General features: G+C 35.9%; 1 protein-coding gene and 1 long non-coding RNA gene across 4 annotated transcripts in view; one reads left to right on the top strand and one right to left on the bottom strand.

The window, feature by feature from the left end:
• Positions 1-16,889: 16,889 nt before the first annotated feature.
• Positions 16,890-23,465, top strand: LOC116533304. Its single transcript, XR_004261196.1, has 3 exons — positions 16,890-17,331; positions 18,246-18,248; positions 23,456-23,465. It is a non-coding gene; the product is annotated as an uncharacterized LOC116533304 (long non-coding RNA).
• Positions 18,454-25,059, bottom strand: part of STEAP4 (STEAP4 metalloreductase) — a 31,262-nt gene continuing 24,656 nt past the window's right edge. For 2 of the 3 annotated variants that reach the window (XM_032252987.1, XM_032252988.1), the window contains exons 2-5: positions 23,907-24,364; positions 22,724-23,251; positions 21,335-21,499; positions 18,460-20,053 (exon numbers count right to left, since the gene is read on the bottom strand). In XM_032252987.1, the coding sequence (XP_032108878.1) occupies positions 19,823-20,053; positions 21,335-21,499; positions 22,724-23,251; positions 23,907-24,362 (1,380 nt within the window). In that variant the 5' untranslated portion in view covers positions 24,363-24,364 and the 3' untranslated portion in view covers positions 18,460-19,822. Of the gene's footprint in view, positions 20,054-21,334; positions 21,500-22,723; positions 23,252-23,906; positions 24,365-25,059 lie in introns of all 3 variants that reach the window. The other variant, XM_032252989.1, reaches the window with a different exon arrangement.

The raw sequence follows: 25,059 nt of genomic DNA, 5'->3' as shown, positions 1-25,059 counted from the left end.
GCCCATGAGGTGGTGGATGCAATGAGCCATGAGCATACCAAGATAAACATCACCTGGGTGACAGCACAAGACCCTGTCTCAAAACAAAAACAAAAGCAGAAACAAAACACAGGATCTCCTTCATTTTTATGGCTGCATAGTCCCCCATTATGTAAAAGTATACCACATTTTCTTTTCGTTATCCATTCATCTTTAGATGGAAACTTAGGTTGCTTCAAAATCTTGGTTATTGTGAACATTGTTGCCACAAACATGGGAGTACAGATATCTCTTCAATATACTGATTTCCATTTTTGGGGGTATATAGCCATCAGTAAGATTACAGGATTATATGGTAGCTCTATTTTTAGATTTTTGAGGAATCTCCAAACTATTCTCCATAGTGGTTATACTAATTTATATTTCCACCAACAATGTACAAGAGTTTCCTTTTCTCCACATCCTTGCCAGCATTTGCCTGCCTTTCAGATAAAAGCCATCTTAACTGGGGTGAGATGATATCTCATTGTGGTTTTAATTTGCATTTCTCTGATGACCAATGATGTTTCATATGCCTGTTTGCCATTTGCATGTCTTATTTTGAGAAATAGCTGTTCAGGTCATTTGCCCATTTTAAAATCATATTATTAGATTTTTTTCTATAGAATTGTTAGAGCTACTTATGTATTCTGGTTACTAATGACTTATCAAATGGGAAGTTTGCAAATAACTTCTCCCATTCTGTGGGTTGTGTCTTCCCTTTGCTGTTGGTTTCTCTTGCTGTGCAGAAGCTTTTGTAACTTGATATGATCCCATTTGTCCATTTCTGCTTGTGCTTCTGGGGTATTACTCAAGAAAATTTTGCCTAGACCAGTGTCCTAGAGAGTTCCTCCAGTGTTTGTTTGTAATAGTTTCATAGATTGCGGTCTTGGATTTAAGTCTTTAATCCATTTTGATTTGATTTTTGTATATGGCAAGAGATAGGGTCTAGTTTCATTTTTCTACATATGAATATCTAGTTATCCTAGCACCATTTATTGAAGAGGCTATCGTTCCTCTAATGCATGTTCTTGGCACCTTTATTGAAAGTGTGTTCACTGTAGGTGTATGAATTTGTTTCTGGGTTCTCTATTCTGTTCCAATGGCCTATATGTCTATTTTAATGCCAGTACTATGCTGTTTTGGTTGCTGTAGCTCTGAGGTATAATCTGAAGTCAGGTAATATGATTCCTTCAGTTTGATTCTTTTTGCTTGGGACAGCTTTGGCTATTCTGGGTCTTTAGTCTATATAAAATGTGGATTTTTTTTTTCTATTTCAGTAAAGAATGTCATTGGTGTATTGATAGGGATTGCACTGAGTGTGTAGATTGCTTTGGATAGTATGGACATTTTAACAATATTGATTATTCTAATCCATGAACATAGAATATCTTTAGACTTTTTTGCATCCTCTTCAATTTCTTTAATCAACATTTTATAGTTTCCATTGTAGAGATTGTTCACTTCTTTGATTGTTAATTCCTACGTATTTAATTTTGTTTGTGGGTATTGTAAATGGGGTTACATTTTTATTTCTTTTTCATATTGTTTACTGTTTGCATATACAAATGCTACAGATTTTTATATATTGATTTTGTATCTTGCAGCATACTGAATTTGTTTTATGTTCTAAAATAATAATTTTTTGGTATTAGAACTTATAATCAAAGGTAGAGACTTTATGTTTTTCTGAATATAAGATTATATCATCTGCAAACAAGTATAATTCGACTTCTTCCTTTCCAATTTGGATGCCCTTTATTTCTTTCTCTTGCCCAATTGCCCTAGCTGGGGCTTCCAGTACTATGTTGAATAATGTCACTGTATATGTTTTAAATGAATAATTTAATCCATCTCATTTAATATTATTATTTTTAAACTTTTATTATTTATTTATTTATTTAAGAGACAGGGTCTCACTCTGTCACCCAGATTGCAGTGCAGTAGTGTAATCCTGGCTCACTACAGTCTTGATTTTTCAGGCTCAAGTGATTCTATGATGGCCTCCCAAGTAGCTGGGACTACAGGTACACACTATCAGGCCTGGATAATTTTTAAAATTTTTGTAGAGACAGGGTCTTTCTATGTTGCCCAGACTGGTCTCAAACTCCTGGGCTCAAGCAATCCCCCTGCCTTGACCTCCCAAACTTTTGGGATTACAGGCATGAGCCACCATGCCTGCTCAAGATGATTATTGATGTATAACAACTTACTCTTGCCATTTTGTTGTTTTCTAGATCCTTTTTAAAAATTATTATTTATATATTTATTTTTGAGATAGAGTCTTTTGCCCAGGCTGGAAGACAATGGCACGATCTCAGCTCACTGTGACTTTTGCCTCCCGAGCTCAAGCAAGCCAAGCCTTGCATAACACCTGCCTCCCCTCCTCTTTCAATCATCTACATTCCCACTGCCAGGTGCTACCCAGCTGTTTGCTCTCCTTCATAGTAAATTTTCTCAAATTTGTTCATACTCACTGTCACCATTTTCTCTCCTCTCATTCTCTCTTGAACCCACAGCAATCAAGCTTTCATCCCTACTATTGTGCTGAAACAGGTGTTATTAGAATCACCAGTGTGTTCCTGTTGCCAAATTAAGTGGTCAACTTTCAGCCTTTATCTTATTGGGCATATCAAAAGCCCTCATTCCTTCCTGCTTGACTGTTTTCATATCACCTGTCGGTCACCACTCTTTCCAGGTTCCCTTTACTTCCTTACTGGTCACTTCTCATCTTCTTTGCTAGATCTTCCTTATCTTTCTACTCTCTAAGATTAGTCGGCTTTGTATCTCAGTCATTAGATCTGATTTATTCTCTGTCTATATTCATGTCTCAGGTGATTTGTTCAACCCCATGGTTTCAAATACAGATCTGTGTATTGAGGACTCCCAGATTTACATCTCCAGCCTGATTCTCATGCATATATATCAGCCTATGTACTTGACATTTCCACCCATATGTCAAATAGTCTTCTTACATTTAACCTGTCCAAAATGAAATTTTCTCTCCTCAAAACCGTTCCTTCAAAACTAGGGATCATGTTTTACAATTTATACTGCTACAACCCCAATCCAAAGTACTGTATTTTCATTCCTGGGTCACTGTCTTCTAATATCCCTATTTTTTCTTCCCTTTTCCCTACACAGTTTATTTTATATTTCTACATTCAGCAAAATGAGCAACCTCTATCAAAAACATAAAAAAAAAATTAGCTGGGCATGGTGACATGGGCCTGTAGTGCCAGCTACCAGGAAGGGTGAGGTGGGAGGATTGCTTGAACCCAGGATGCAGAGGTTGCAGTGAGTCAAGATTGTGCCACTGTATTCCAGCTTGGATCACAGAGTGAGATCTTAAAAAAAAGAAAGAAAAGAAAAAAGAAAAGAAAAGAAAAGAAAAGAAAGAAAGGAAGGAAAGAAGAAAAGAAAGAGAAAGAAAGATGTTATTCTTCCATTTAAAACCTTATAATGACTTTCTCTTTGTAGAGACAAAAAAAGCCCAAGTCTTTGCCCTAGTTTAACAGGGTGCAATGGCTGAGTGGTTCGGCTACCTATCTAACCTGTGACTACCTGTTTTTCCTCATGCTCATCCTATTCCTGCCATATTTGCCTCTTGGCTCTATTTTGAGCACCAAGCTCTATCCTGCCTTGGAAGTCTTCAAACTTGCCCTCTCGTCAGATATCTATGTGGTTCATCTTCTTAATTCCTTCAGGCCACTTTTCTCAAATGTTATCATATTAGAGATACTTTCCTGGAAACCCAATCTGAACTAGTTGCTCCTCCATTCTGTTCATTTAGTTTGCCTTACTATTTACTTCATAAAGCTTATCACCTGATGTTTATTTATTTTTTGTTGTTTATTGTCTGTCTCCTCCAGCTAGAATCAAAGCACCATGAATGCAAGAATTTTGCCAACTTCTGGCACAGAGATGGCTTTCAAAATCTATTTTGTGAAGGAATGAATGAATTGCATTTTTCTTCCTAAATTTCACAACTGTGAGTTCTTAAGTATTTACTCATTTAACAAATATTTATAGCTATTCTCCTTATTTCATATACAGAATAGCCAAACTTGAATTTCCAGTTATAAATTCCATTACTTAAAAGATGAAATTTTCTCAGACAAATAGAAAACAGTAATTACTAGTAATCTAGATCTCTTCATCATACTTCTGTGACAGTATCATATCATACATTTAAAAAATTGATGAAGTGGCTGATTTGAGTTCCACTTCCATTATTCTATAATTTTAAAATTGTGTAAATTATGCCATGCCTGAGACCTTAAAGCTGTTTGCAAAATGCACAGTAACCTATGGTGAAATAACCTCCAGTGTAGTGAGCTCACTCTCGAAATGATTCATTCCAACCCTTCCTCAGACTACAGTAGCCCTTATGAAGTATATTTCATAGGAGTCCGTGTTTGGTCAAAAATGGCTCCCTGTAAATTTTATCTGTTGATCCTAGTCAACTGCTTCCCCTAACTTCCCTCCACCTACAATGACAACTAACCAAATATAATATTTTAAGATCACTTACTAAGGTTGCTTTAAATCCTTGTCTTCTTTTTAAAGTGTGGACACTCTAAACACTCCAGCTCAATATCAATTGCTGTCTTAATCATAACTTTTTTTTTCTGAGAGTTTATATTAAAGGACACTCATCTGGGGTTACAGCATTAAGTGTCTCTTGAGATATTGCAATACAACACTGAAAAAACTTGCTCCCTCTCTATTATTAATAGGCTCCTTTTTAATAAAGGCCATGGATTTTATCCAGGGATAAGAAGGTTGAAGAACACCTGGTCTACCTACATTTTTCTATCTTACTGATTAATAAGCATGCTGTCTTTCTAGAGTACGGATAAAATAGCCTGGCTGAAACTGAGAGATAATATCGGCTGTTAGAATTTGATGTAAAACAATTATTTGTCTGGCTCATGACTACAGCAGTTACATTTCATGAAATTTTAGGGCTAGGAAACATCTTAAAGATAAGTTAATCTAATCCACATATTTTACATATGGGAGTAACCTCAAGGCAGTTATTCTGATTAAGCTGCTCTTTCATGCTTTTTTTTTTGTTACTCAATTATGTGCCTTTGCTTATTAGCAAGAGTGCATTCATATTACTTTCTATTGATTAGAGGTGAAGATAAGACATAGAGTCATCTGGACTCAGTCCGTAATTTACAGATGATGAGATCTGAAAAGATTACATGATTTGCCCAAATTCACAAGGTGTTTTTTTTTTTTTTTTTCCAGGTTTGTATTCTAGGATACTTTCTATTACTCTGGGGTTTAAAGTCTCAAATTATTGAAAAATATAATTACCAATAATCTGGAATCATCCATTCTATTTCTTGAAAAGTAACATAAAATACTTTAAATAAGATTTGACAGAGTTTATTTTTGAGCCCACTTCTCCCTTTGAAATGTTTGGAATTTTAAATATATATAAAATGAAAGGATAGTATAATAAATGCTCACATGACAGATTCAATAATCATTTTATGTTGCTTGTTTCTTCTGTTCTTTTTTCTTTACTTTTTGGTTAAATATTTTAAATCCAAAACTTTGTGTTAGTCTACTCTGATATATCTGTATGTAGTATAATAATAAACTAAAAAGTAGATTCAAAAAATTGTGAAACTATCATCTCCCCTAATAAAATTAATAATTCCTTGCTATAATCTAATACATTCAATGCTTATACTTTCTTGAATGTCTCAAAAATAACTTTTTCCTTTTGGTTTATTCAATTAAGGAACTCACACAAGATCCACATACTGCATTTTGTTAAATCTCTTTTAATCTAGAGCAGTTCTACATCAATGTTGTTGACTTAGTGAAAAAAATTGGGTTACTTAACTCTGTAGACTGTCACAAACTCTTTATCTATCTAAATGTTTCTTCTGAGTTACATTTAACTTGTTATTCGATTCCTTATATCCGCAATTATCCCAGATAATTGAAGGAGTTAGCATTCAAGGTTAGATGAGATTCAGGTTCAACTTTACTGGCATACACTTGTGGTGCTATGTGCTTCATTGAATGTACATAGTGTTAACTATCTACTCATTCTACTTTTGTGATGCTGACGAGATACAATTCCCTAACAACTTTTCATGTAGTAATTTCATCTACTGATAAAAGCTGCCTGAATCATTTTATTAGGAAATGCAAAGTGACAATTTTCTCATTTTCTCTTTCTTTTCATTTTTATTAACCAGAATTTTTCTGTAGAGAATAACTTTTCACTGTCAACTAGGGCTGTTTAGTTACTCCGCAGTACAGAAAATGCAAGGTGAATGCTTAATTCTTTTCTTTCTACTGCCAATTTCTAAAGTAAGAAAATGATTAAATACTTATAATGATGACCAACTAAATTTGTGTGTATGTGTGCATTTTGTTTTTTTAGTGATGAAATGAACTGATGGATTATAACAAATTAATTGCAGTCACTACTTCTTTTCGTCATTCTCATATTTGGCCAATGGATTCCTCCTTCATATTTATTTGCTCCTGTGGCCTTTGGACATGTCCTATTAGTTTTTTATTTTTTTAAGACATGGAGTCTTGTGCTATTGCCCAGACTGGAGTGCAGTGGTGTAATCATAGCTCACTGTAACCTTGAGCTCCTGGGATCAAGCAATCCTCCCCGCTCAGCCTCCTTAGCAGCCAAAACTGCAGGCACATGCCATCATGCACAGCTATTTTTTGTGGAGACATGGTTTCACTATGTTGCTCAGACTGGTTTTGAACTTCTGACCTCAAGCAATCCTCCTGCTCCAGCCTCCCAAAACAATAAGGTTACAGGCATGAGCCACCATACTCTGCTTCCCATTAGTCTTTAATTACCCTCCTTACTTTCTGGCACAATAATTTGTCAAAGGCCCATTGCATGTATTTTCTGCCCCAAATCTGGAATCAGAATTCTGTGATAGAACTCTGGTTGCTTGTTGTGGGAAATCCTAATTAAATGTGGGCAGTAGGAGCAATCTTGTTTTTTGGGTGGTCATTGTCCTCTAGATTTTTGCAATTATAGCACTAAGGAACATAATATTGAAAAGAAAAGCAAAATCTTGAAATAATACTGATATTTCCAATTCAAATTTGACATTATAGAATTTTCACTTAACTTGAAACTCTTTTCTTTTATACTGACAATTTTGGTTCTTAATATTGACATTATAACCTCTTTGATTTATCTTCGTGCACAAATATATCTATGTATTTATTTGTATACAAACTAGTTTCAAATTAATATTAATATTACTAGTAGTTTCTGACTAAAGTTTAAGATTCATCTTAAGTTCTGTTTATAATTGGAACTCTTTCTACTTAAGATGTACACTTGAAATACTCAAAAGTCATTTAAAAGAAAATTATTATCTGTATATAATACAATTTGATATATTGATAGGTTCAACTGTTTTCATTTGTTTTTAGTTTAGCAAAATGTGGTTTCTAAATTAGTTGCTTCAGTATCACCTGAGAACTTGTTAAAAATACAAATTCTCAAGTCCTTGATTTTCTTCTAGATCAGAAACTTTGGGAACTGACCCTAAAGATAATTTTTATGTACACTAAAGTTTAAGAACCACTGATCTAGTAATCCATTTTATATTAGTTTTTCTTTTTACAAATAAAACACATTCCTGTACATATTAATAAACACTTTTCTTATCCAAGTGGTATCATATTATGTATACTGCTCTGTACCTTACAGATTGGAAAATCTTCCATCTTGCTATTGGAAAAATATATTTTGTATAAATCATTTTGTATTTTTAACCAGAATATTTTGGAGTAGATTCCTAGAAGTGAGATTGCTATATAGATTGCTTGTACCTTTTTTCCCCTAGACATTATCAAATTTATTTGCCTAACAGTTGTACTACTTTGTATTCCCATCAGCTGTTTACTACAACTTTGCTGATAAAGTATGTTGTCAGATTTTTGGATGTTTCCCAATCTGATAGATGAGAAGTTGTAGCTTGTTGCACTTTTTACCTGCATTTCCCTTAGTGAGAGTGAGTTTGAGTATTATTTCATGCATTTAAGTGCCATTTTTTTCTTTGAAATGTCTGCTTATATATTTTGCCACTTTTCTATCAGATTTTAGTTTTTTCTCAATTTGTAAGCAATCTTGACATATTAAGAATATTAGCCATTTAATTGTGAATATATTTTCTCGGTTTATCATTCATCTTTTGAATTTGCTTAGTTAAAGATTAAGCTACCACATCCAGCCCATTTTAATTGTTATTTTTTGTCTGGTGTGGTGGCTCATGCCTATAATCCTAGCACTTTGGGAGGCCGAGGTAGGTGGATCACTTGAGCTCAGGAGTTCAAGACCAGCCTGGCTAGCAGGGCTAAACCCTCTCTCTACAAAATATATAAAAATTAGCGCTGAGCATGATGGTGCACACCTGTAATTTCAGCTACTCAAGAGGCTGAGACAGGAGAATCGCTTGAGGCCCATGATGGAGTTTACAGTAAGCTGAGATTGTACCACTACATTCCAGCCTGGGCGACAGAGAAAATCCCTGTCCCACCCAAAAAAAATTGTAATAATGCCCTTCATCTTCTCTTTTTTTCAGGTATTGTCTGTTGATTTCCTATGAGAACCAGCACTTAAAATACCCACCTACTGCTTTCTTTTTTCCCCTGCCACTCAATTTTATTAATTAGTTTTGTTACAGGAGAGGGATCTGATCCAGACCCCAAGATAAGGTTCTTGGATCTCATGCCAGAAAGAATTCAGGGCAAGTTTATTAGGAAAGTAAAGGAATAAAAGAATGGCTACTCCATAGACAAAGTAGCCCTGGAGGGTTGCTGATTGCCCTTTTTTATGGTTATTTCTTGATGATATGCTAAATAAGGGGAGAGTTATTCATGCCTCCGCTTTTTAGACCATATAGGGTAACTTCCTGATGTTGGCATGGTGTTTGTAAATTGTCACGGCGCCGATGGGAGTGTATCAGTGAGATTGACCAGAAATCACTCTTGTGGCCATCTTGGTTTTAGTGGGTTTTAGCTGGCTTCTTAAGAATCACGTATTTTCTTGTCTTTCATAGATAGGGGATTGGAACTTGGAAAAAGAGATGTGCTTCTCTAACACACCCTGTGTTGTATATTTGTCACTTATTTATGCCTAACATCTTAGGACACAACAAACAGTGAAACTGTCTGTTGAGGGGCATAATTGAGTGAAAGGGCCAATAAACGCCATAATTATTATGATATGTTATTAACAAAACTTATTTATTTTTCTACTTTTCTGCCTGTGATGCTTTGTCAGTTAGGTCCTTCCAGAAGCAGACACCAAGATAGAATGGGAGATTTGTTGGAAGAAATGCCTTAAAAGATAAAAGAGGAGGGAGCCTTCATATTGCAATGCAGGTCTTACACGTGCAAAAGATGAAGGCAAGGGAAACATTGGATAGGAGGAGATTCGGATTGTAGTACAGATGTGGAAACATCTTGGCTGGCCCAGTGGGAATATCCAAGCAAATGCTGCCCATTAGAGAAAGTTCATACGAAGCAATGAAGGCTTTATTCCAGTATCTCCATTTTGCATGGTCATTGGTTGGCAGCAGCCCAAGGGCAATATGGATCATGTGAATAATGTGATGTTTATCAATAAGTTGTGCCTGTTGAAGATTGTTTATTCGTTATGTTTCCTTGAAGCAGTTTCTATTGAAGGAACATTTGAGTAGGTCATCTTCCATGACTGCCACTGGTGTCTACTTGCTATTTTTAGCCAGTTTTATAAATATTATTTTTGTTGTAAATTTATTTTATATTAAAGCAGTTTTAACAGTTTTCATCATATGGGGAATAATTCCAACAGAGATGAAATAATGAACAACTTTTTGTTGTTGAATGTTCCTAAAATGTTTACTAATAATTTAAATTTTATTTTAAAAATAGAGAAGGTGAAAGAAGGGGAGAATGCTGTGTATCATTCTTTAGAATTCCAACAATCACAGTCAGCCTAAATATACCCTAGATAATGCTGCTTCTTTAGCCTTTGCCATTGTTTTTAAAGACAAGGTATTCATCGCTAACTGAAAAGTTCAAAATTGTAACTGGATATACTTATTAAGGATCAGTGCTTTTGATGTTTTGATGCTTTTTTTTTTTTTTTTTTTTTTTTTTTTTTTTTTTGCTCTACCACCAACTTGTTTTCAACTTAATCGCCTGATTTCAAAAGGACCAGAAAAACCCCTAGCCTGAAAATCAGGTCATCTGTGGTCTAATTCTGCTTTGCTGTAATGTAGCTATGTGACCTTGCAGAAATTACTTTACTCCCTTGGGCTTCAGTTTCCACATCTGCCAAATGAATTCGTATGATAATCTCTAGACTTCATGTAGTCTAAAAAATACTATAGTTGGAGTTGGAGGTTGTGGTTAAAGTTTCTGTATTTCTTATGAAAAACTAAAATGAAGACATGGTAACCATGTTTAGGAAATATGCATAGAGCATATATTTTGGAATTAATATTTAAAATAATTTTCTATGCTGAAGGCGAGGTTAATTTCTATGAGATAAACTTTAACAATAGGGTGAGTGTTTTTTTTTTTTAAATAAGCCTTTAATTTTAAAATAACTTTAGAGTTATAGCATTTTAAAATAATTTTATATTTGTAGCATTATTGTAAAGATACTGCAGATAGGTGCAAGATATTTTTGTTTTGATCTTAGGTTTAAAAATATTAATGGTGATCAGTGTAGGGTGGATGGCGTTGGTGGTAGAAGGCGGCAGAGATGGGGCTAGAGGGGCAGTTTATGGCGAGATTGGAAGTAATACTTTATGTGAAAAGAATTTAGACGTTATTTGATGTGATCCTGAAATTATGTGACTATGAAAACTTATAGTGAAAGCATACACTAAATTAGTAGAGACTCACAATTTAGAATAATGGAAGCAACAATTGCATTCTACTCTAACCCCACACCTCATTTGGAGTTGTGTTTTTGATTCTTGCTTGCTATTTTTAGCCAGTTTTGTAAGAACTATTTTTACTGCAAATTTATTTTATATTAAAGCAGTTTTAAGTCTTCTTCATATGGGGAAAAATTCCAATAGAGATGAAATAATGGACAACTTTTTGTTGTTGAATATTTCTAAAAAGTCTACTAAGAATTTAAATACTATTTTAATTACAGAATGTGAAACGGAAAAAATGTCATGTTTTTGGTTTGGGGAACTGTTTTAAAAGGAACATCAAAATGTTTGTAGATCTGAAGAAAAGGCACCAGGATGATAAAAATCTAGAAATTTTTATATGAGAGAAAAGAATGAATGAGCTGGAGAGGTTTGGTGTGAGTAAGAAAAGGTTTAGCAAGGATATACAACCAATTACTTAAAATTTTTTTGTTTGTAATTTTTTAATTAAATATTTTTAATTGACACATGCTAATTATATATATGGGGTACAGAGTGATGTTGCAATGCATATAATATACAGTGATCAGAGCAGGGTAATTAGCATATCCATCATCTTAAGAATTTATCATTTCTTTGTGTTGAGAACATTCAATATCCTCCTTCTAGCTATTTGAAACTATATGCCATTGTTAACCATGGTCCTCCTGCAGAGATACAGAACACTACAACTTAATCCTCCTATCTATCTGTAATTTTGTATCTTTTAACAAATTTCTTCCTATCCCTCAATTCCCTTTTAAATTAAATTATTTGAATAATTAGGTAACCCACTTATATAACTAAAAAGCCAAAATGATGCAAAAAGATCTATGATGCTTCTGCTCCTGTCGCTACTGTTCTGTTCTCCCGTCTTGTTTGGTATGGATCTTTTGAATCCTTCTGAGAGTTTCTTTAGGCTATTAAAAGCAAATACACATATGCAAAAGGAATCATACTATAAATGTTGTTTTGTACCTTTTAAAAAACTTAACAATATATTTGGACATCTTTCAATCTATGTGAAAGAAGGTGTCTTGGTTTGTTTTAAATAGCTGCATAGAATTCCATCCTGTGAAATCATCATGGTTTACTTAACCAGTCCCAAAGATGAATGCTTGAGTCGCTGCCCATATTCTACTTTTACAATGTTATTCATGAAATACAAGAAAAACAAATAGCAATGCTTATTTTTCATCTCGAATGCCTGTGGGCATATCCATAGGGTAAATTCTCAGGAGTGAGACTCCTGGATCAAAACTTAACTCCGCAGTTTTAATTTTGAAATATATTGCCTAATTGCTCTCCACAGTAGTGGGCCTAATTTGCATAACCAAGAGCAATGTATGTGAATGCACATTTCCACAGCCTCATGCACAGAATGTGTGCTCAGACTTTTGGATTTTTGCCCATCTACTAGGTGAGAAATGGCATTTCTATACAGTTATAATTTTCACAGATCTCATTATGAATGAAGTAGAATATCTTTTCATATGTTGAAGAGCCTTGTTTCCCCTGTGAACTTTGTTCATACTCTTTGTGTAATATCCAGCTGGATGGTGTAGCAGTTGCAGTTGGCACTGCATCAAGTTCCTCTTGGCAGCCACGTCTATAGCTGAAAGCTGGTTGTGTGAATGTTGGTACTACTTTGCCTTGGGCCTTTTCCCCCAGACATGGTGGCGTACACAGCAAGTGTGTAGGAAAAGCCAGAAGTGCCAGAAAGTTAATGTCTTGGAAGCTTCTGTCCTCCAATATTAAGCAAGGATTTGGTGGATGAAAAGCACAGTTTTCTTTCTCCTTGATGGGAATATGGAGAATATTATAGTTATATATCATATTATTATTATAATACTATGATTATATATCTTAATTATATCTGAAACTGTCTTCCAGAGTTCCAAGCAAAATTGAGCTCCAGTTGCCCATATGGGTAACCAGCTTGAAAATTCATACTTTATTCCTTCCCTTCCCTGTCTACTTTACTACTCGATTCCCAGTATTTAATAATTTGATGACTTTTAATTTCCAGTATAAACTCTTTTACAAGAAGCCTTGCATCAGGATCAGTTTCTAGAAGTGCCAAGCCAAGCCAGGTTGTTAGGCCCACCTTTGAGTGCTACGCCAAATGTGGTCTGCCCATGGTGCTGGCTTGTGAGCTGTTTGTTAGCAGTCTGTGATAATTTCAGAAATTAGGGTCGAAAGTTTAGAAACATTTATGGCAATTTGATGTTGCCATGATGATATTTAACTGTGTGATTTTGTTTTGGAGATATATGCATTGATTTGTAATGAACTGGAAAAAAACAAAACAAAAAACACTGGCCCTCATCTCTGATAGTTGGTGAGGCATTGCTTTAAATGATGGCACTAAGAAAAATGGGTGGAAGCACAACTAGGAAAACTTTGGTCATCTACAGAGAGAACTCCCTGATAATTTCCTAAAATGAAAGATTGCCTCTTGGTGATGGTCAGTACTCTACCATGAGAACAGTTAAGCCTGCTTAGGAAGGCAAGCTATAAGAGACTCTATAGAAGACGCCTGCATTTCATAGCAGATCTCTTCCGCTTTTTAAAAATTTTCTAAAACTGACAAATAATTGTTGCATCTAGTCATGAGATACATAGTCATGTTTATATGTGTACAATGTACAGTGATCAGATCAGTGTAATTAGCACATCCATCATCTCAAACATTTATCATTTCTTTGCATTGGGAACATTGAATAACCTCTTGGCTATTTGAAATTATATGTTATTGTTAACTATAGCCATCCCACAGAACTATGGAACACTAAAACTTATTTGTTTTTCTGTAATGAAATGAAAACAGGAACTCTGTCATTTTTTTTTTCATCTCTATCTTAGTATGAAAAAAAGGATTAGTAAAAATGAAATGAATACACTGCTTGGACTCCTTCAAAATCTGTTGACTTTCTGAAAATCATAAGGTCAAGTTTAATTCTAGTTTTCTAGTTTATCACAATCTGATAGTTTTTGTTATACAATACTGTGAGTTTCAGTCCAGCAGCCTTTCATTTTTATAAAACTGAGAAACTGGCCACTACAGGTAATGGAACTAAGCCTATTGTATGTGTGTAATCCTAGATTCATCAGCTAGTGTTAAAGTACTAAATGAGAAGTGTTATGAAATTTCCTGCATGGGTTACTGGATCTCAAGAACAAATAAGTTCACTCAGTACACAAAGCAATAAGGTGAAACCAGGGAAAAAGAAAACATTTGCCTTTAAGTTCTGGAGAAGAGCTGTCCTCTGCTTGACTGTCTTTGAGTCCTCAGGTCTGGGGATTTTGCCTACCTCCACCAGAACAAAGCTCCCTTTAGTGTTTAGGAAAGCTTGTGGCCAGACTAGAGTGAGAAGACTAAAACGGCAATTGGAATGGGATTGAACTTAATGCAGGAACTGCAGATCTGACGTTTCTACAACCAAAGAGGATGAATTGAAATCAACAGAGGTAAACATGGAGTATTGAGGACTGGGCAATCAGGAATATTTAAAATGCTAATAAGCTTCTTGTCTTTCAAAATGTTTTTAAGAACAGTTGCCAGTGGGTTTGGTTCACTCAGCCTATTTTGTGAATTCAAAGGGACACTTAGGAGGACAGCATGGGTGTCCTCCATCATTGTTGTGTTGAAAGGAGATGGCCCTGGAGCCAGAATGCCTAGATCCCAGCTCTGCCTCTTATCCGTTGTATGAACTTAGGCCAGGCACTGAGTTTTCAAAGCTCAGTTTCCTCTTCTGAAAAATAAGGATAAGAAGAATACCTTAGAGACTCGTTGTTGTAAGGATTAAGTCAGATAATGCATGTGACGTTGTTAGCATAAGCTCTGCTCATGGCATTATGCAATACACATCATTAAAACTCTTCCAAAATTCCCTTACAGCAGGAAGCAAGTAGTACTGGATACTTTTGGTCTTCACCTGGTAATGGCAACAGCACGGCCTTGCGCTTCCACACTCCCCTTTTCTCAGTCCCTTTGCTCTTAAGCCTTGATCCTTCACCTCCCTCATATGGGTTTCATCTGAAACTTTAGAACTTTGCCTTGAGTTTGAGGAGAGGTAATGCATATGTTACTGGAAAGGGGGGGTCCAATCCACACCCCAAGAGAGAGTTCTTGGATCTTGCACAAGAAAGAACTTGAGGTGAATCTGTAAAATGAAAGTGAGTTTATTAAGGCTGTAAAAGAATAAAAGAAGGACTACTTCACTGGTTGAGCAGTGGCATGGGCTGCCTGACTGAGTGTACTTATAGTTATTTCTTGATTGTATGCTAAACAAGGGAGATGGATTATTCATGAGATGTTCAGGAAAGGGGCAGGCGATTCCCAGAACTGAGGGCTCCTCCTGCTTTTGGAACCTATAGGGTAACTTCTGGATGTGGCCATGGAATTTGTAAACTGTCATTGTGCTAGTGGGAGTGTCTTTTTGCATGCTAATACATGATAATTAGCATATAATGAACGGCTAAGAAGGCCAGAGGTCACTTTCATTGCCATCTTGGTTTTGGTGGGGTTTGGACGGCTTCTTTATTATATCCTGTTTTTTCAGCAATGTCTCTGTGACTTGTACCTTGTGCTGACTCTGATCTTATCCTGTGTCTAAGAACACCTGCCCTCCTGGGAATGCAGCCCAATGAGTCTCAGTCTTATTTATTTATTTGACATGGAGTTTCACTATTGTTGTGCAGGCTGGAGTGCAATGGTGTGATCTCGGCTCATTGCAAATGACCTCTGCTTCTTGGGTTCAAGTGCTTTTCCTGCTTCAGTCTACAGAGTAGCTGGAGGCATGTGTCACCACACCAGGCCAATTTTGTATTTTTAGTAGAGATGGGATTTCACCATGTTGGTCAGGCTGGTCTTGAACCCCTGACGTCAGGTGATCCACCCATCTTGGCTTCCCAAAGTGCTGGGAGTACAGGTGTGAGCCACTGTGCCTGGCCAATCTCAGCCTTATTTTACCAGCCTCTATTCTAGAAGGAGTCACTCTGGTTCAAATGCTTTTGATACATTGAAAAGTAACTTAATCTCTTTTCCTAAATTCTACTTAACAAACTTTTAAAAGAATGAAGGATGTTTCTAGAATGTAATCCTAATTCATTATAGAAAATTGAAGTAGGATCCTGTAGGACTATCTGTGGGCTCTCGTGTGTGTGTGTGTGTGTGTGTGTGTGTGTGTGTGTGTGTGTTGTACAGGTAGTAATGAAGATGATGGTTGTGATGATGGAGAATGAAAATTGCAACTACTGTGTGCAGTACCTTGACTGCCATTACACCTTAATTTTGGAAAGGAGCTCCAGAGGCTTTTGTGCTCCCAGAGGAGAAATCCATAATCTACATTTATCATTATCACGGCTCTTTTGTGAACCCTGAACAATAAATGCACGAAGAATTCCTGAATAGATTTCTAATTGAAATGGCTTTTCAATAGGGGCTTTCTATTTGCTTCTAGCTTCTTGGCCTTCTTTTATAAATAAAGCATTTTAATACTATTTTTGAAAGCAGGATAACACCTATCAGGGCTGCAGCAGTTCAGTCGTGCAACGCATTTAATGCCCAGTCATGCAGTCTGAATCCAACCCGATGTCTGCTTGCCAGGCCATTAGCCCTGTCCCTGTGGTGTTTGTGTGGAGAAGGAAAGCCTTTTTTTCTCCTAATTCTCACAGAAGTCCAGGGTGGGATAGTGCAATCCTCCCCATTTAGCCATCTGCTGCTCTCCCCTCTCTGAGGATACTGGGCTGCACCACCCTGCTGAGCTCAAGCTTACATTGCAAGAAGCTGCAGACCTGTTAAGGCACTTAAAACCCATACTCTTTTCCTTATCCCTGAAGGGAAGTATTTTAGTCCTAGATGATGGAAATCTAGGTAACTTTCTTTGGAATGCTGATGAGTTTAAACCAGAATTAAACAAAACTAGAAAATATTTTTAAAGTAACGTTTAATGAATACACATTTACAAAAGCCATCATCCCTTAAAATGGGGAAGGTGCACAAAAATAATATGAACATATAAAAATTTTCCTAGAATACAGGAAACATATCAGCAGTAAAGAAGCTCCATTTACCTTTTTTAAATGTACAATAGTTTGGACCTGTTAAAAGGAATGCAGTCCACCCAAAGCACCTATTTTCGTCTGTTGTAAACTCATTCTTTCTACCTTAAGTAAACTGGAGGAGTCAGCTGTGTTAATGCGGTCAAATTAATTTCGTAGTTTGGGGAGGAGGGAGGTTGTGGGAAGGACAGAAGGAGAACTTGGGCTTTCTTTGGTCAGCTGATGGGGCTTGGAGTTCTTGTGGTTGGGGCCAAAGGTCAGGTCTGGCAATGCAGCTGTTATGCCAAAGCCACCAGGGTGTTCTTTTTAGCTTCAGGTCAGCATTTTACCTATGTATGGCATTTTCTATTTTTAGTGATATACTATGAGCCAGGATAAACATATTACTCCTTTAACAAAGAGGAGTATGGTTAACTCCAAAGGCTTCTCTAGATGAACCTGGATGGGACTTAATCAACCAATGCTCAAGTCAAAGAGCAGTATGCAGCCACAGCACACCTGAGTGTTTTGCAAAACATAGATGAGTAGTGACATTTTCCGTCTTTTCCACTGATGCTCTAGGGTCAGCACAGTATATAACATGATCCTACTCAACATCTTCAAGCTTTTTGTATCCTTGCTTGGGGTATCAAGGATAAGTTGAAGGAGCATGTGTTCTGTGTACCTTTGCCACCAGTTATAAATAAATGCAAATTGAAATAAAAAAGATAATTTATAATGGTATGATGAAAGCAACACCCTCATTTAATGGTAATGAAATTGATAAGGCCACTTTAGAAATGAATTGGCAATATATAGCAAATGCTAGTGAAAGTTGTTTAATTCTATAATCCCAATTCTTGACAATTATTCTGAGGAAATAATGAAAAATATGGAAAAAACATTATCAGTGCAAAGATATCTGAAATGTTATTTGTTTTAGTAAAAAGTGGATATAGTCTACATGTTTCATAAGGGAAGAGGTTTAAAATGCACATTTGATGTGATATTATGTAGCCATTAAGATAATATATCATGTAAGGCCAGACACATGCCTGTAATCCCAGTGCTTTGGGAGGCAGAGGCAGGCAGATAACTTGAGGCCAGGAGTTTGAGACCAGCCTGGCCAACATGGTGAAACTCCATTTCCACTAAAAGTAAAAAAATTAGCTGGACATAGTGGCACATGCCTATAGTCCCAGCTACTCGGGAGGCTGATGCATGAGAATTGCTTGAGCCTGGGAGAAGGAGGCTGTGGTGAGCTGAGATCATGCTGCTGCACTCCAGCCTGGGCAACAGAGCAAGACTGTCTCAAAAAAATAAAAAATAAAGAAAATAAGGTCTTTATTAGGTAGAAAAGGATATAAAATTGAATATATAATATAGATAGCATTATTTTCAAAAAGATTTATAGAAAAATATCCTGGATTGTTAATGATGTTTTAATATATTTTAATCATTTTTGTATAATGTTATGTATGATATGTTATGGTGAAAGTAAAAAAAATGGCCTTAGTAGAACAGGTAGAAAAATGACAAACTTAACGCCTTTTAGTTATTTTGGTATGGGGGAAGATCATGCATAAGGCTCCTTTTAGCTCCATGCTTCAGCTAGGAAGGTTAATCCTCCTGAAGGTCACCTTGAAAGGGTACTATCAGCACAGGAAAACAGTGAGAACCATCCTAAATTTCAGGAAGGATTTGAGAAAGATCCATGTTTTACATAATGACGACTCTTCACACATTTCTGCCCTATGACTTTCCATAATTTTCGATCATCTATGCATTGTTCAAATTTATACCTTCAGATTATTAATTTAATTTTACTGCTTACAATTATAATAGACTTAGACAGATATAGAGGCTACCTCTTTATACTAGAAATTAATAGATGACACATATTGAATAACATTTGGAATATAACATTTACAAAGCATATGATAATACCAAAATAATACTAAACCTAATATAGTGCAACTTTACAATATTTATTTAGCTTGCTGTCTAAAATTCTGGTTTATTTGAACTTTTTGTTCAAGGACTTTTATTAACCCTTCTTTGCTTGTTGCACAATGCAAGGGGAATCCAAGTGGATATCTCTTCATTTTTATTCAGTCTTTCCTATACCTATTCTTTGTAGAGGAAGAATTATATGACAACTCTGCAGATTTGCATGTATCCAAGGCATGGTCACTTTTAATCAATTGTAAATTTTTGTTACATTATAAACTAGTTCTCCACAGTAAATATCTGTACTGATAAAAGCAAAGTTAAGGGGTCGTTTCACTAGAATTCATCAGATAATACATGTTTGCCTTTCCTTCCAAAAAACAAACAGAAAAACTCATTTCCTTTTTAAATTTCATGTGGCCCACTTCTTCAGATATACCTTTATCAGCGGTCACCACTGTGCTGTTTTTTTCTTTCACTTAACTCAGCCCTGGAGTCAGAGAAGGAAGTTGCATGTACTTCCACTGGATTTTGCAAGATATTAGGTCATGCATGTTTCCCATAGCAAGAAGCTTCTTAGTGTGAAACCACAAAGCTAATCTCAATCTCAGCCCCACAGCCACCAGGAAAACAAGAGGCAGGGACCTGCACTGATTCTTCACTAACCTGAGATAAAATAGTGTTCTCTTCTAGTATACCAATTTCTCAAAGATAGGCAATGTTTCCCTCTGTGTTCAGGAATCTCAGTCATGGTATAAGAAAAAAGCTTTACTAACGGCACCCATCATTCTTCTTTAAACATTTAAAACTATAGTTCAGAACTCCAGGTAAATTGAACTTTGCTTTAAATATCTGCTTTTCACATTCAGTGCTGATTTCTAGTGTTTTGAGTTCCTTTCCCAGCCCTGGCGGATCCTTGTAAGGGTGTTGTCTACACACGGCATGATTAGGACAAACTTGATCACCAGCACGATGCAAGGAATGATGAGCCCTAGCACGTAGGCTGCAGGAAGATACCATTTGAGATTTGAAGGGTTGAGGAATTTCTTCCCACCGTATACCAGGGTGTGGGCTGTACACAAGATCAGGGTCAAATAACCCAGTTTGGACTGCAAGCAAGAAACAAAAATATCTAAGTTAACATTATTTACATCTTAAAGTGAAACACTCTAAGCAAGTGATAGATATTTGTCAATAACCACAAATATTTGAGACCTATAATGTTTAAGACACTTTGTTAAGTATTGAAAAAAAACGCTAACCCTTCTTCAGGATGGTAAATGCTTCATTTAAAACAAGATTATTGCTTACAAATGACATAGTAGCTTCATCTTAACCTAGCTGGATGGAAAAGTTTCTCAGGTATAAACTCTTCCAAGTTAGAATAAATGATGTAGCTTGCCTTGGTTCCCAAAGGTGGAACTCTTATTTATCATCTTTTCTAGAGGTCAGAGATGAATAAGACACAGTATGGCCTCAAGAAGCACCATCTTAGTGTATGTTACTGACTAAAAGCAGATCCTAGTTCATTTCTATCACAGTAAAGAGCAATAGCCAATCCTACTTGTTTCAGCCTACATTCTAAAGCTTGATGTTTATTTCTGTCTTAATACCTTGAAGAAAAGTGTTAATGAGAACATGTTGACGGCATTTGGTCCCTGGGAGAAACTGCAAGACTTAAGATTCCAATAGTTCTATAAAATTCTAACCTAATTTTAAAGACTAATGGTCTATTCTATTATACTCATAATAAGCATGCATCAGAATCATCTTGAAGGCGGGTTAAATTTCTAGGCCACATGTTCAGAGTTACTGATTCAGTAGACCTGGGCATGGCCTGGGGCTTTGTGTATCTAACAAGTTTCCAGGTGGCGCAGATGCTGCTGGTCCTGGTGCCATACTTGGGTCTACAAGAATGTGTATTTACTGACTGCCTTTAAAGAGGGGTTGGTTGGTTGATATGTGAAAGAAAACAATTTTCCCTCTTATAGGAGAGCATTAAGTCCTCTGATGTGAGGACATCTATGAAATTTTGCTTTGAAGATTTTAAACTTTATCTCAGTATCTGGTTTTCCATACCAATATTTCCATGTTGTAAGATTAATTTTTAGATAGTGAAATTTTGACTTGGGATTTCTTTTCACCTTGTAGCTAGTATGTCTCCATACATAAATTGTAATAGTTCTTGGTACTTTTCACCCTATTGTCTTAGCTGTGGATCTGGGGGCAGCCAGGAATCTTGGCAAGGAATGCTGTATTAATAAATCAAACCATACGGATTCTGCCTTTTATACCTGGGTTCAAAATTTTCTAATTTGAGTTTTTAAATGTGACTGTTAGGGAAGTGATGGAGCAAAATGAAAAATTAGAAATGATCTTAAAGTTCTTACCTGGACAAATCGGAATTCTCTCCAGTTGACTGCATTGCTAACGGATGGCAAAGAAGTGATTCCCAAGAGTACAAACAGAAAAAATCCAAGTATTCCCAAAGCCACATATGAATCATAAAGCCAGGCTGTGGAGGTACTAAATGGAACCTCTTTCTTGAGTATTGCCTAAGAAAAATTTTAAGCAATTACAAAAATACATTTTTACAAACCGTCCACACTTTGAAAGGGACTGAAAAATACGTCTGCATGAATTATTTGCTCAAATCGTATGACATTTCTTAAAAGTTATTTTAAAATAATTTTGGTGAAAAATGCACTTAGAAATTACTTTTTTGGCAAAAAGAAGTAATTGGTTCTGTTTGAACTTGATTCTAGGAGTTGTGTAGAAAGTTTTAATTTTCCCTATAAATTCTAAAAGAAACTAAACACTTACTGAAAACTTCATACCATCTGCATTTTGTTCCCTAAGCAAAACTTGATGTTCTCAAACAATTACATCAGAATTCTGCTTTTCTCCTTTATCTGTGGATTATTCACACTCTCAAAGTTGGGTTCTTTCATGTTTTTTATGTTATAATATAATACATCAGTCTTGCACCACAAGTTGAGAGGAATCAGACACTTGTAGTGTGACTCTTACGCAGGAAACTTACATATATTTATTAGGAAAATAATGTAGAGAAACTCATAGGAGTATCATCAATGACTAACAATATTTTTTGAGACTGAAGTAAGAGCTACCAAAACTAGCTATTTCTAACTAGAACTGATTTATAGCACTTCCTCTGGAAATGTCTTAAGACTCCTTCAGCTGATTCTAACTGAATCTTTTGATTATGCATAAGATAATATTTGATATTTCCTCAGAATTGTTTGGTTTTCTAGTTATTGAGGCCAACTTCCCCCAAGTCAAACATTAAGGGAATTATAAGCACTCTTTTGTGAATTTGTTTGCTTTGCTGTGGCACATGTTTGAGTAGCCCCCTTACTTATAAGATGGTTGGTTTTGACTTCAGAAAGGAAGTAGCATGCAGAAGAGTAGAAGCTTGAAAATACATTAGGTAACATTTGCCTGCCAGCCAAAGGTATCCTGGCAAGTGTCATTAGGTTTCTTGAGCCATGAAATCTGTCAGTTTGCCAATATCCCCGTGAGCGCTGGGAATACAGATCTGGACCCAAGCGAACCTGGGAATTAAAATTTTATTCTTAATAGTTGTATGAGATCTCAACTGGATTCATTTAAAAATACTGACGTGACATTTCTAATTCTAGTTACTTTAAAAAAGAAGATGCTTAGAAGAGTGACTTTCTATAATTATGAAATGGAATATGATATAGCAATAGTCTCTGATTTCAGGAGTAGAGGAAAATACATAAGAAGAGATTTACCTGGGTAGCAGTTAAGTTTCCCAACCTCCATCGTACATAATATCGAATGGGAATCACAAGTGTGTAGAGGACATGAAGGAAGGCAAATCCCAGAGCTACCAAGCCAAGCTGCTTTCGGCAGAGCATCCAGTGGTCAAGCCAGTCTGGGAATCGACGGTATTTTGTGCCTCGGTACAGCTGTAGAATGGCAGCAATAACCCCAGGGAGGTAAACCAAAGCAAGCAGTGTAAGTGCTGTTATTGGAAAGACACGATTTGGAATGGAAATAGCCATACGAAATGTATTATCTTTCTTTTCGTAAACATAGGGGTAGATTACGTCTCTTACAACACAATAGAAAAACAAGAAGATGCACAGTGCTGCAGACAAATAGAAGGGGAACCTCCACATTGGAAACAGTTGCAGGGGGTACTTTTCAATTTCTTTGGCTGCCATGAGTGATCCTTGATCCAATGGAGTCAGTCCAAGGGCACGAACAATATCCATCACTGTTTGCTTGGCTTTGCTGTCATTTCCACACACAAACACCTGGTTTAAAAGCAATTAATTAATTCTGTATTTACTCATTTTCTTTATTTAATAATTATTTTGAAAGGCTATGTCAGCACCATGCAGAATGATGACATGTAATAGTAAACCGTTTTTAAAATAAGGACGTAGAATTAACATATCTAACAAAATGCTTTAAACTTGTATATGGTGTCCTAGATGGGTAAATACCAGGGTTTTTAGTTGAGGATGGTTTTAGGCACATCACACTTAACATAGGACCTGGTTCTCCACCCTGTGAGTAGTTTGATCTTTCTTCTGTATCTGTGGTGCCACATCACTTATGAATGCTTCTAATCTCAGTGCATAAACGGAACCAGTTTCATACAAGGTAATGGAAGTAGGAAAGGATATCTACCAAGTGTTAGTTTCTAGTACTGACAAGAAGCCTCCAGAGGCTGACACCACGGAGTTTCATCAGACTAAAAGCTGAGGGTGCAGACAGTGGGAGATGAATTGCAACAGTTGACCACCTAACTTGATCAAGCTCAAAAAATTTATTCACAACACATGCTAGCAAAATGTAATATTTAGTGGATATTTTATCTGGGAACTATATTTTGGAATCTTTGAGGCAAATGCCCATTAAATGATTCATTTTTTAAAGATTGAGTGTAAACTTGTTTAATCTTACCTGCCGACTTGCATCCAGTGCTCCTGACTGGAGAGCCCAGGCTGAGATGGTGTTAAATGCTTTTACCACGTGGGCTCCTGGCACCAACTGAGCAAGGTACTCTGCATTAGATTCTGGATATTGATTGATTTTGAGGTTGTTGCTGATGTCTACCAATATTTTTCCATTAAGAACCTCGGTTAATTCTGTGAGAAAATCATAATGCTCTCTGTGGATTGCTATGATTATGATGTCAGACTTCTTAGCTGCTTCTGAATAGCTCAAGACTTCTGCACCATTGGGCAGTAGGTTGGTCATCTGGGGATTCCGACTTCCAAAAACAACAAAATAACCACACTGGAGCATTTTCAATCCCAGAGATCTTCCAAAATCACCAGTTCCAAAAATACATACAGTCTCTTGCTTTTCTGAGGAATTCATAGTAAGAGGAAGTGCATCTATGTAAGTTTTCTCCATAGCTGAAAAATAATAACACAAATACCCAGCAAAATATAAATGCTCCGTGCATGGAAAATTAGAGAGCTATATCCAGGAAGTAATGTAATTGACTTGTCCTAATCTAATTATCTCAACTGTATTTCTCCCCAAATTTGGAAGGAGTAAAAATTGTTGTATATATTCTCATATGTGTCTTATTTAACAAAATCATTGATGAAAAACTTCTGTTTGATGAAAGGATACAGGGCAAAATCTGACAAAAAAGGCACCAATAAATTATAGATTAATTTACTTGCTTAGTGGTACAAAAAACCTAAATAAAACATTAGTAGAATCCAGAGCTTGCTAATAGATGGTATATGTTGATCATATGGGGATTATTATACAAATGTGAAGATCAGTTCTATAAATTCAATTTTAGAAAGTTCATTAATTCAAATTTAAAGATTAAAATTTAGTTTTATATTAAAAGATTTAAGGGAAAAGTCCTGTCATATCTGTGTATGTTAAAAGGACATCTGTTAAAATTTAACATTTATTCTTGATTCGTAGTAAAAAAGAAATACATAGATATTTCATTAACATATAAAAATTATTGATCTTAACCTAAAATTCAGCATTATGCCTAAAAATAATTTGTAGAAACATTTCCAACAACGTCAGAAACCAGACAAATATATCTGCTATGATCACTTTAGTTATTGCTCTGGAAGCT

This window comes from Sapajus apella, unplaced genomic scaffold (assembly GCF_009761245.1).
Source record: "Sapajus apella isolate SASKATOON/1434 unplaced genomic scaffold, GSC_monkey_1.0 scaffold81, whole genome shotgun sequence".
Lineage (NCBI taxonomy): Eukaryota > Metazoa > Chordata > Mammalia > Primates > Cebidae > Sapajus > Sapajus apella.
This window is presented reverse-complemented; position numbering and strand designations above follow the sequence as displayed.